Source organism: Engraulis encrasicolus, chromosome 11 (assembly GCF_034702125.1).
Source record: "Engraulis encrasicolus isolate BLACKSEA-1 chromosome 11, IST_EnEncr_1.0, whole genome shotgun sequence".
In the NCBI taxonomy this organism is placed as follows: Eukaryota; Metazoa; Chordata; class Actinopteri; order Clupeiformes; family Engraulidae; genus Engraulis; species Engraulis encrasicolus.
Window position 1 is genome coordinate 731,362 of NC_085867.1, and position 12,500 is coordinate 743,861.

The 12,500-nt window shown below is 47.5% G+C and overlaps 1 protein-coding gene across 4 annotated transcripts in view; it reads right to left on the minus strand.

Annotated features, from left to right (window-relative positions):
- The window catches only part of LOC134457815 (zinc finger CCCH domain-containing protein 13-like), a 72,041-nt gene that overhangs the window by 3,066 nt on the left and 56,475 nt on the right, over positions 1 to 12,500 (minus strand). For all 4 annotated transcript variants that reach the window (XM_063209781.1, XM_063209782.1, XM_063209784.1 and 1 more), the window contains 5 exons: positions 8,327 to 8,456; positions 6,997 to 7,178; positions 5,371 to 5,490; positions 4,385 to 4,489; positions 3,640 to 3,785 (listed from right to left, as the gene is read on the minus strand). In XM_063209781.1, coding sequence (XP_063065851.1) covers positions 3,640 to 3,785; positions 4,385 to 4,489; positions 5,371 to 5,490; positions 6,997 to 7,178; positions 8,327 to 8,456 — 683 coding nt within the window. The remainder of the gene's footprint in view (positions 1 to 3,639; positions 3,786 to 4,384; positions 4,490 to 5,370; positions 5,491 to 6,996; positions 7,179 to 8,326; positions 8,457 to 12,500) is intronic.

Here is a 12,500-nt window from a genome sequence, read left to right on the forward strand (position 1 = left end):
GTCTCGGACAAAGCCGTCTCAATTACGTACATCACCATCATAGAGGTGTCTCATATTAACATGTCTGAAGAAGTGCTGCAGTTGTAGTGTTTATAAAAGGCCTTCTAAATCCTTAATGACCAGATGAGTTCAGCCCATGATAGAGTCATAGAGACTGGATATAATATACTGGAATATCCCATGCTCTAGTCCTGGACATTTCTTCCTCTACTGTCCTCCTTCAGCTGTTGTTCCTCAATGACATGGCACCCTCTAGAGGTTCCTCATGCTATTACAACACAGCCATTATTATGATGCCCACAAACACCATTATCATGTTATTATCCCCCTCAATCCCCCCCCCCCCCCCCCCCCACCCCCCCCCCCCCCCCCCCCCCCCCCCCCCCCCCCCAATCCCCCCCCCCCCCCACACACACACACACACAGCCATTATCTAAAGCCAGATTAGAGCAGCTTTAATACGGGCCCGATGCCTCTGGTTCTACCACCAACATCAACAGAGCAAATCCACAGCATTTGAACCACACACGGCTTATTACACACACCACGCGCGCACGCACGCACGCACGCACGCACGCGCACACGCACACGCACACGCACACACACACACACACACACACACACACACACACACACACACAACACACACACACACACCTTATTACACTAGGAACAGTGTGCACTTTAACTGCTGGTGATGTTGATTATGATTATGTCCTTGATTGTAAGTCTCTTTGGTTCAAATGCTTCTGTCAAATGCAATGCAATGCAATGTAATGTGAGGTAAACAGCCAGGGAAGGTGACAGGGGGGTTAATAACAGGTCACTAGTCCAGGGCCCAGGGGAGAGAGAGGGGCCCCAGAAATTGGGTCCTCATAACATTGTATGTATTGAGTGACTAATTTATTTAAATGCGCTATACAAATAAACTTGCCTTGCCTTGAGTGGGGCTTTGCCATGACTTTGTCCTGGGCCCGGACAAAGCTGCCAGAGGCCCTGACTACAGCAGATAAAGCGTATACGAAAGGCCGGATTTTCAGAACGTGCATTTTGAAAACTCACTTCAAAACGTCCGATTTAGAGGGATAAAGCACACCTGTCACAGTGGAGATTTGATGTTCATCCACATGGGATTACATGGACATGAATTATTAAAAAAACTATATTCAAATTAAAAAATATCCACTGCACTTCACTTAGGACTCCAACTCTGACTTTTACACTCAGTGAACAGCTGTACTCGGCTACTCTAATTCTACTACTCACTACTCTTAACTCTCCCACTTGCTCTTAAACTCTCACACTCATAATCTGCCCAACAGCTGAAAAGCCCATCACATGAAAACAAACAGGTTTGACCCTGCTGACCTTACAAACACACATACTAACACACACACACACACACACAGCCGTGTATGGGAGATAAAGAGTGCCGTTACAGAGAGAGAGAGAGAGAGAGAGAGAGAGAGAGAGAGAGAGAGAGAGAGAGAGAGAGAGAGAGAGAGAGAGACAAGTTGGACCACAGCACTTTTGGAAAACCAGGTTAGAGTCTCGCTCTGGGTGTGTGTGTGTGTGTGTGTTAGAGTCTAGGTTTGAGCCATACAAGGCAACACGGCTTCCCTGGCCAACATGGTGTGTGTGTGTGTGTTTCCCACAGCCTGACATGCCTAATACACAGCAGAGCTCTCACTACATATCTGACCCAGTTACAGAGAACTCTGATAAGAGCTCTGACACACACACACACACACACACACACACACACACACACACACACACACACACACACACACACACACACACACACACTCACCAGCTGCCCATCACCTGCCATCTCCCCTTGCCGGGCGTTCGCACGCACACGCACGCACGCACGCGCGCACACACGCGCGCACACACACGCACGCACGCACGCAAACACACGCACGCATGCCAGTGCTTGACACTAACTTTTTCGCTTACCAGCCATTTTGGCTAGTGGTTTTCCTGACTCACTAGCCATTGGGCCTTTTCACTAGCCATACTTTTCTTAACCATCATAGCAGCTTTAATTAATTATATAATAGGCTGTAGGCCCTAATGTAATATAGGCTAATATAATATAATATAGGCCTAATATAATATAATAGGCCTATAATATAATATAATATAATATAATATAATATAATATAATGTAATATAATATAATACAGTATAATATAATATGCTATAGGGCCTAATAATTAGAATTGTTAGGCCTATTAACTGGTCCATGCATGCTATGCAAAGAACAGATTTACTGATCTGAGGAATGGCATAGCCTAGTAGGCCTATATTTACCATGCAGAAACACCAAGCACGGTGTTGTGGAAGGGCACAAATGTAAGCTACACGAGGGCAAAATATTTTCGTCTTTAATCTGGAGGGACTTCTTCATATCATATATATATCTCTGTGGAGTTCGCCATCCAAATTGATGCGCAAAGTAGATAGCGTAAAGTCATTGCCAAGTTGGCCGGTCCTCGGTCATGGATGTGGAATAACACCTCTTCTGGAATATTTGCTTATAAAAGTATCCACTAGAAAGCACACACAGATGCGGTAACTACAGAAGGGGCTACGACTTCCTTTCATTCCGTTTAATAGTGAGTTGTTTAAAATACAAACGGGCGAGACGGGCACCTGCGAAGGAACATACAATGGGATGCTTTTGTGCAGTCTGGAAGGCTACTACCGCGCGTTTTTTAAGAACGGTTTGACAGTCGGGAACAACAGCACAAGAAACATGGAGGAATATTAAGGTATGGAGACACAGGCAAATCAGAAAATAATTTAAACCAAACATTATTAATGCCGCATGTGTCCTTGTCTTATCACTGCGCTAATCAGTCTTGAGACTTTCACAAGAGTAAGACAGACTGACGTGTTTTCCTCTCGCTTTGGTCATTTTAATGTCCACTACTACTAAGTATTGTACTAGTGACAGATCGCAAAACAGGTCAGTTGAGATGAACGTCGCTACTTTATTTTCACGTGAATGTTTCCAGTGACATTTCCAAAACGCACGCTGATGTCCCGGTAGCTCGCTGTCACTCCGCTTCGCAAGACTAGCTCTATCAGATTCCAATCCTGGCCTGCGTGAGACACAGGTGACACGAGACACAGGTGCTTCATGGGTATTGTAGGCTCGCGAAATCGCATCGTATTGCTTTTGTAGCAAAGACGGTCCGAAGAAAAAAACTACAAAATGCGGTGCCTCATCATTCAGAATAGTAACGGACCCGCCAGAATGGCTAGTGAACCTTCGGTATCTACTAGCCAACGCAGACTTTCACCCGCATTTGGCTACCTGGCGTGTGTTAGTGTTAAGCCCTGACGCATGCACACACGCACACACACACGATCCAGTAGAGCAGTGTGTTTGCGTGCATATCTTGCCTGTTCTTAGGCCAGGTGCTCACACACACGCACACACATTATTTGGGCTTTACAGAGCCCCTCAGTGTGTGTGTGTGTGTGTGTACTCACCGTGAGATTTCGCAGTTGTTGATGTCGAGTCCTTGTTTGTGTGTGTGTGTGTGTGTGTGTGTGTGTGTGTGTGTGTGTGTGTGTGTGTGTGTGTGTGTGTGTGTGTGTGTGCGTGCGTGCGCTTCAACTCACCGTGAGATTTCGCACTTGTTGACGTCGAGGCCGCGTTTGGGCATGTAGCCCATCCCCCGCTGAGGCTCCTTGGAGGAGAAGGTGTTCAGGTAATGCACATAGGGCGCCTCGTCCGTAATCTCAAAATACCTGATGGAGCTGTCACCCTGTACACACACACACACACACACACACACACACACACACACACACACACACACACACACACACACACACACACACACACACACACACACACACACACACACACACACACACACACACACACACACACACACACACACGCACGTTAGAACAGTAGTGCACATCTCAAAATAACGAATACTGCGTTCACCCTGTAGACACACACACACGCACACACACGCACACACACAGATTAAGAGTTGGTGTCAGGATCTGAAAAACTTTTGCACAGTGTGTGTGTGTGTGTGTGTGTGTGTGTGTGTGTGTTACCTTGCCACACAGGTACACCACGTTGGTGTCAGGGTCTATATAAGGGTGTGTGTGTGTGTGTGTGTGTGTGTGTGTGTGTGTGTGTGTGTGTGTGTGTGTGTGTGTGTGTGTGTGTTACCTTGCCACACAGGTACACCACGTTGGTGTCAGGGTCTATATAAGGGTGTGTGTGTGTGTGTGTGTGTGTGTGTGTGTGTGTGTTACCTTGCCACACAGGTACACCACGTTGGTGTCAGGGTCTATATAAGGGTGTGTGTGTGTGTGTGTGTGTGTGTGTCTGTGTGTGTGTTACCTTGCCACACAGGTACACCACGTTGGTATCAGGGTCGTAGAAGGGCAGCAGGACTCCGTTGCTGGTGTCCATCTCGTGCACCGTGATCGGCTCCTCCATGTTTTTCTGGAAGACAAATCACACACACACATCAGGACAGACAAAGCAGGATGCACACACACATGGGAAAACACGAAGGCAAATGTTATGGAGGCCCAAATGCAGTACTACGCAGGCCCAGCCCAGTGTTATGAAGGCCCAAATGCAATACTACGAAGGCCCAAATGCAATACTATGAAGGCCCAAATGCAATACTATGAAGGCCCAAATGCAATACTACACAGGCCCAGCGCAATGTTATGAAGGCCCAAATGCAATACTATGAAGGCCCAAATGCAATGCTGTGCAGGCCCAAATGCAATGCTGTGCAGGCCCAAATGCAATACTATGAAGGCCCAAATGCAATACTATGAAGGCCCAGCCCAGTGTTCTGAAGGCCTTGTCTGAACATCATCGACTCTGTTGGAGATCCTGGTCTGACCTAGAGCATAACGCTTCACGTTTCCCAAACAGCATGGTTGACCCGCCTCCCTCGGTTTGTTACTGGTCGAGGGCAGAAAAGGCTGAGCCAAAGTTGAAACCAAACATGTCCTTAGTCCCAATAGAATGTTAACGGCCTTGAATGTGCCTCTACCCAGGGCCGTTGGAGATGCTCAAATTTGATTGGTTCTGGACAAAGTGGGTGGGGTTACTGATTTCTCCGGTTCTCAGAAACGATATGCATATTGTTCCTGGCCTGACTAGAAGCAATGCGTGCGTGTGTGTGTGTGTGTGTGTGTGTGTGTGTGTGTGTGTGTGTGTGTGTGTGTGTTTTGTGTCACGGGGTTCCACAGCGCTACCTGCCTCTGGTGTGTGTGTGTGTGTGTGTGTGTGTGTGTGTGTGTGTGTGTGTGTGTGTGTGTGTGTGTGTGTGTGTGTGTGTGTGTGTGTGTGTGTGTGTGTCTTACGGGGTTCCAGAGTGCCAGCTGTCTCTCACTCATGCGACTGAAGCCTGTAGTGAAGACGTTTCCGTCCGCCAGGAAGATCGCTCTCATTGGTCGAGCCCCTTCGTGGGCCTTGTCCTTCTCCTGTCGACCAATCAAAACACACAACACGCCCATAAGCAATACAGACAGCAAATGAAAACACAGAACACGCCCATAAGCAACACAGACATCCAATCGAAACACGGGACCCACTGGGTCAGCAATCTGCCAGGGACTGCAGATGTAAACTAGCCTGAGGGTTAGCCAGGTCCAATGTAGAAAATGGCAACATTTGTGTTTTTAAAGGGGCACTGTCCCTAATGAATAGAAATTGAATTGAATTCAATACAGACTGTGCCAGGTTCTTTGGTGTAGCGGTCCGACCACACCTGTGATAGGCGTGTCGGGTTCAAGGCCGTGATCACGCCGCGACAACAACAGGTTCATCCAGGTAACACATGGAAAACAGAGACTGGTATGAACTAGAGTGGATTGCAGTTTAACGTTTTAGCGCCGAACATAATTGGTGCAGGAAAGTGCACATGCTCTGTTCTGGTCGGCCTGAAAACAACCACCAATGACGAGCACTCTTCATCCATGGGCAGGTAAGAGTCGAGTAGAGTGTCATTTACGGATCCCTGAAGGGGATTGAACTGAAGGGGTTGTCTGTTGTCTACTCACAGCAATCAGCTGTTCCTTGCATGGGTCAAATATTAGTGTGTGTGTCTAAGTCTGGTGTGTGTGTCTTCAGATATATATCCATATAACTCGTATTGTAATCACAACTCAGAAACCTATTCAGTAATCATCACCAGACACACCACCAGCTATATGTGCGCGCGCGCGTGTGTGTTACCTAGTCTCATGAGAAAGCATGTCACACAACGCAAGGTTAGGTAACACTCATGTCGAGGGTAACGCTCTTTGCCGTAAAGTACAACGAGATACGAGAAAATGTCAAAGTGAGGATGTGGACACGCCTTTTCAGACAAAATACACGCGCAAACATATGCCTTTACAGAGGGTTAGGGAATTGTTTTGGTTTGGGCATTGTTTGGGCACTGACAGTTACGGGCATAGTTTTCTATACTGACGGTTACGGGCATAGTTTTCTATACTGACGGTTACGGGCATAGTTTTGCATACTGACGGTTACGGGCATAGTTTTGCATACTGACGGTTACGGGCATAGTTTTGCATACTGACGGTTACGGGCATAGTTTTAAATTGGAATTTGTTTTGGAATCGTTTTGGTCAAAGCACATTTTCACATGCGCAGTCCTCATGTCGCACAGTGTACGAGTAAGTACGAGTAAGCACGAGTAAGTACGAGTAAGCACGAGTAAGTACGAGTAAGCACGAGTAAGCACGAGTAAGTACGAGTAAGCACGAGTAAGCACGAGTAAGTACGAGTAAGCACGAGTAAGCACGAGTAAGCACGAGTAAGTACGAGTAAGCACGAGTAAGCACGAGTAAGCACGAGTAAGTACGAGTAAGCGCGAGTAAGTACGAGTAAGTACAACGTCAAAGTGGTCCTTCACTCGCGTTGTATTTTACGCAATCGCATGAGACTAGGCTGGTGTGTGTGTGTGTGTGTGTTGTACTCACGGCGATGATCTGTTCCTTGCGTGGGTCGATGACGCGTATCTTCTTGTCTTTGCACGCGGTGCAGATGAGCGCTCCGTTGTGGCTCCAGCTGACGCTGAAGATGACGTCCGGATGCATCTCGTCCAGCGTGATCAGCGCCTCGCCCGTCCCCACGTTCCAGATGATCACCACGTTATCACAACCTGACACACACACACACACACACGTTAGTCCCTCGTCCCCACGTTCCAGATGATCACCACGTTATCACAACCTGCACACACACACACACACCTCATCCAGAGTGATGAGGGACTCGTCCATACCCATATTTCAGCACATTGAGTGTGTGTGTGTGTGTGTGTGTGTGTGTGTGTGTGTGTGTGTGTGTGTGTGTGTGTGTGTGTGTGTGTGTGTGTGTGTGTGTGTGCTCTACCTGCGCTGAGCAGCACGTTGCGAGCGGTGGGGTGTGTGTGTGTGCGTGTGTGTGTGTGTGTGTGTGAGAGTGTGTGTGTGTGTGCTCTACCTGCGCTGAGCAGCACGTTGCGAGCAGTGGGGTGTGTGTGTGTGTGTGTGTGCTCTACCTGCGCTGAGCAGCACGTTGCGAGCGGTGGGGTGTGTGTGTGTGTGTGTGGGTGCTCTACCTGCGCTGAGCAGCACGTTGCGAGCGGTGGGGTGCGTGTGTGTGTGTGTGTGTGTGTGTGTGTGTGTGTGTGTGTGTGTGTGCTCTACCTGCGCTGAGCAGCACGTTGCGAGCGGTGGGGTGTGTGTGTGTGTGTGTGTGTGTGCTATATACCTGCGCTGAGCAGCACGTTGCGAGCGGTGGGGTGTGTGTGTGTGTGTGTGCTCTACCTGCGCTGAGCAGCACGTTGCGAGCGGTGGGGTGTGTGTGTGTGTGTGTGTGTGTGTTCTACCTGCGCTGAGCAGCACGTTGCGAGCGGTGGGGTGTGTGTGTGTGTGTGTGTGTGCTCTACCTGCGCTGAGCAGCACGTTGCGGGCGGTGGGGTGTGTGTGTGTGTGTGTGTGTGTGTTCTACCTGCGCTGAGCAGCACGTTGCGGGCGGTGGGGTGTGTGTGTGTGTGTGTGTGTGTGTACCTGCGCTGAGCAGCACGTTGCGGGCGGTGGGGTGTGTGTGTGTGTGTGTGTGTGTGTGTGTGTGCTCTACCTGCGCTGAGCAGCACGTTGCGAGCGGTGGGGTGTGTGTGTGTGTGTGTGTGTGTGTGTGTGCTCTACCTGCGCTGAGCAGCACGTTGCGGGCGGTGGGGTGTGTGTGTGTGTGTGTGTGTGTGTGTGCTCTACCTGCGCTGAGCAGCACGTTGCGGGCGGTGGGGTGTGTGTGTGTGTGTTGTACCTGCGCTGAGCAGCACGTTGCGGGCGGTGGGGTGCCAGGTGACGATGCCGACTCTCTTGCTGTGGCCCTCCAGCACCACCACCGGCTCCGACAGCGCCGACGTCAAACCGTTCTCCGGGATCTGCCACACCTGAGACACACACACACACACACAGACACAGACACAGACACACACACACACACACACACACACACACACACACACACACACACACACACACACACACACACACACACACACACACACACACACGTGAGAAGGGTTAGGGATAGGGGATAGGGTTAGCTAAACGCTGCACGATCTCGCATCTCGCCGTTTACAACTGCTGAAATCAGCATCGTATGAGAAGGCTCATGTGGGCTACGCCGTCTTTGAATCCTTCCACCTATGAAGTCGTAGTACAGTATTTTAATGTAAATAAACGGTGCATTCACGATAGAAACAATATAGAAACACATTAATATTAAATTAGACCATAAGGTGGTCTTATGATCAGAGGGTTGCAGGTTCGAATCCCACCCTTCCACTCCTTATCTCACTCCATGGGTGAAAGGCCCTTGAGCAAGGCACCTAACTCTGGCCTACACTGCTCCAGGGACTGTAACCAATACCCTGTGTTAAGTGAAGTGTAGTGTAGTGACTCTTAGTGTATCTTAATCAGAGGCATCCTGGAGGCCAAATATGGCGTCTGGAGACACAGGAAGTTGCAGTGGCAGAAGAAGGCCTGCAGGGGGCAGTATAAACCAACTACTGGCTGAGAAACACACACACCCATCTCTCCCTCTCCTTCTCTCTCTGGCGGCTGCCATCACGAGACACAGTAGACACACTGAGAATGGGGATGAGAATAGAAATGAGATGATCAAATGGGCATGAGAATAGAAATGGGATGACATTATATCACACACACACACACACCCACCCACAAGAACATCTCTGCTACCATGGTCTAGAGAGGAGGTGATCTGTGGGATAATAATGAAGTGCATGCTCACTGCAGAAGAGGTTTTCAGCTTTAGAGCCAGAGAGCACTGATGAACTTCTACAATGAGATGAGATGGTTTGAATGTTCATTTTAGCTTTACATGCACAACTGCTCTGCCTAGCTAGCAAGGTTATACTGTGTAGCTTCCCTTCAATCTATAGCTAGCCTAGCTACAGACTCATATGCATAGCTATCGAGGTTATACTATGTAGCTTCCCTTCAATCTATAGCTAGCCTGGCTGGATAGATCAGAGGGTTGCAGGTTTGAATCCCACCCATCCACTCTCTCTCACTCCATGGCTGAAGTGCCCATGAGCAAGGCACCTAACCCCACACTGCTCCAGGGACTGTAACCAATACCCTGAAAAATAACTTATCTGTAAGTCGCTTTGGATAAAAGCGACAGATAAGTGTAATGTGCAGTCTTCAGTGTCCATCTGGTGTGTATGGAGTTTATCTGCATAACTGCATAGCCTAGAGATCATCATAACTGTATAACTTATAGATCATAGTAACTGCATAGCTTATAGATCATAGTAACTGCATAGCTTATAGATCATCATATCTGCATAACTTATAGATCATAACTGCATAGCTTATAGATCATCATAACTGCATAGCGTCCTCATCCGCTGCGTGTATATAGACATCATATCTGCATAGCTTATAGATCATCATATCTGCATAGCGTCCTCATCCGCTGCGTATAGACATCATATCTGCATAGCTTATAGATCATATCTGCATAGCTTATAGATCATCATAACTGCATAACTTATAGATCATAACTGCATAGCTTATAGATCATCATAACTGCATAGCGTCCTCATCCGCTGCGTGTATATAGACATCATAAATCTGCATCAGGGCATCATAACTGCACAGCTTCCTCATCCGCTGCGTATATAGACATCATCATCCGCTGCGTGTATATAGACATCATCATCCGCTGCGTGTATATAGACATCATAAATCTGCATCAGGGCATCATAACTGCGTGTATATAGACATCATATCTGCATAGCGTCCTCATCCGCTGCGTGTATATAGATCATCATATCTGCATAGCGTCCTCATCCGCTGCGTATAGACATCATATCTGCATAGCGTCCTCATCCGCTGCGTATAGACATCATATCTGCATAGCGTCCTCATCCGCTGCGTGTATATAGACATCATAAATCTGCATCAGGGCATCATAACTGCGTGTATATAGACATCATATCTGCATCAGGGCATCATAACTGCGTGTATATAGACATCATAACTGCATAGCGTCCTCATCCGCTGCGTGTATATAGACATCATAAATCTGCATCAGGGCATCATAACTGCGTGTATATAGACATCATAAATCTGCATCAGGGCATCATAACTGCACAGCTTCCGCTTGTTGATGTTTAGATGAAGCGAGCCAAACGCATACTGTTAATATCAGTGCTAGACATTACTGAATCAACACACACACACACACACACACACACACACACACACACACACACACACACACACACACACACACACACACACACACACACACACACACACACACACACACACACACACACACACACACACACACACACACACACACACACACACACACACACACACACACACACACACACACACACACACACACACACACCGAAGTGAGCCAAACGCATGCTCTTATTAGGACTAATCTGAGCAAGACATTACTTAACGAACATGCGCACACACATGTACACACGCACACGCACAGGCACTGAAACCTCGTTCTTTAGCGGGATTCTTCCCATGTGTGTGTGTTATCTGGTGTGTGTGTGTTATCTGGTGTGTGTGTGAGTGTGTGTGTGTGTGTGTGTGTGTGTGTGTGTGTGTGTGCGTGCGCGTGTGTGTGTGTGTGAGTGTGTATGTGTGTGTGTGTGTTATCATGTGTCCAGGGGCCAGAGGAGCCTCCGACAGCCTCGTGACCATATAAGGAGACGTGAGGTCGCGGAGGTCCCTCCACAGAGGTCATCAATCTCCCCCCTATGCTGCCCCCCAAAGGCAACATGCAGCAACTACATCATTAGTCAAAATTGAGTTTAGTCAAAAAACAGTCTTCATTACACCTGCTTTATCACATATCTTATAGAGCAGGGGTCCCCAAACTTTTTTCTCTGGAAGCCACATTATCGTTCCTGACTGTGATCAGGGGCCGGGATCAATCATGTGGGCTGTATACTGCCCTACAATATCAGAACGCAGTATCTTGAAAATGGTCGAAAATGGGTTTAGACCGGAAATTGGCTTTAAAATACCTTCTTTTTCTTGTGTTAAATTTTTTTGGCCCAACTTGGTCCCGTTTCGGAAAAAAACGCAAAAAACTGATTATACTGCGCTTTTTGGTTTTAGGAGGTTACGTCTTACTAGCCAGGAACGCAGTATAATGCGAATTATACTGCACTTCTCCATTGACACCGTGGTTTTGGTGTAGACAGTAATACCACAACAGAGCGCAGTATAATGATTTTTCAGCTAAAAAGTAATGAGAATGTTGTTTTTTTTGCTTTTTTCTTGTGTGCATACATTTTCACCATAAAAAAGTATTGTATGGATTGTATGTGTCATCACCACTTTACCTCCAACACAGTCGCGTGGACAGAAAGGAAACTTTAAAGCCTTTTTTCTCAGTTTGGCATTTTGAATTATACTGCGTTCTGAAATTGTAGGGCAGTATACTAGGCCACTGTCTGTTATAGCCATAATTTCTAGCACAAAATAGTTAATCATTACAAGTGATTTGCAAAAGAAGTGAGTACTTCACTTGTTCTTCAATTTGAAATACCTCAGGTATTTCTTTTGATTTCTAATAACCATGTAAAAATAACAAGGAAAGGTTGGAAAAATATGGTGATTGACAGTTTCTGAGTGAAACAAGTAGCAACGAGTGTGGGAAGGCCGGTTGATAAACAAAATAAAATATTTGAAAAATAAATATTTTATCTTTTTTTTTTCTCTGTGATGATTGCTTCTTTGGGCCAGTTCAAATGGTGAGGTGCAGAGAGGTGGAGGGCCGGTCAAAGGGGCATGGCGGGCAGCATCCGGCCCCCTGGGCCTTAGTTTGGGGACCCCTGTTATAGAGAGAGATGGTTCAGGCGGGTTCTTTTCTGGTGATGTCGGGTGAACACCCCTTTAGGAGACCTTCAGTTAGGAGTCCTTCA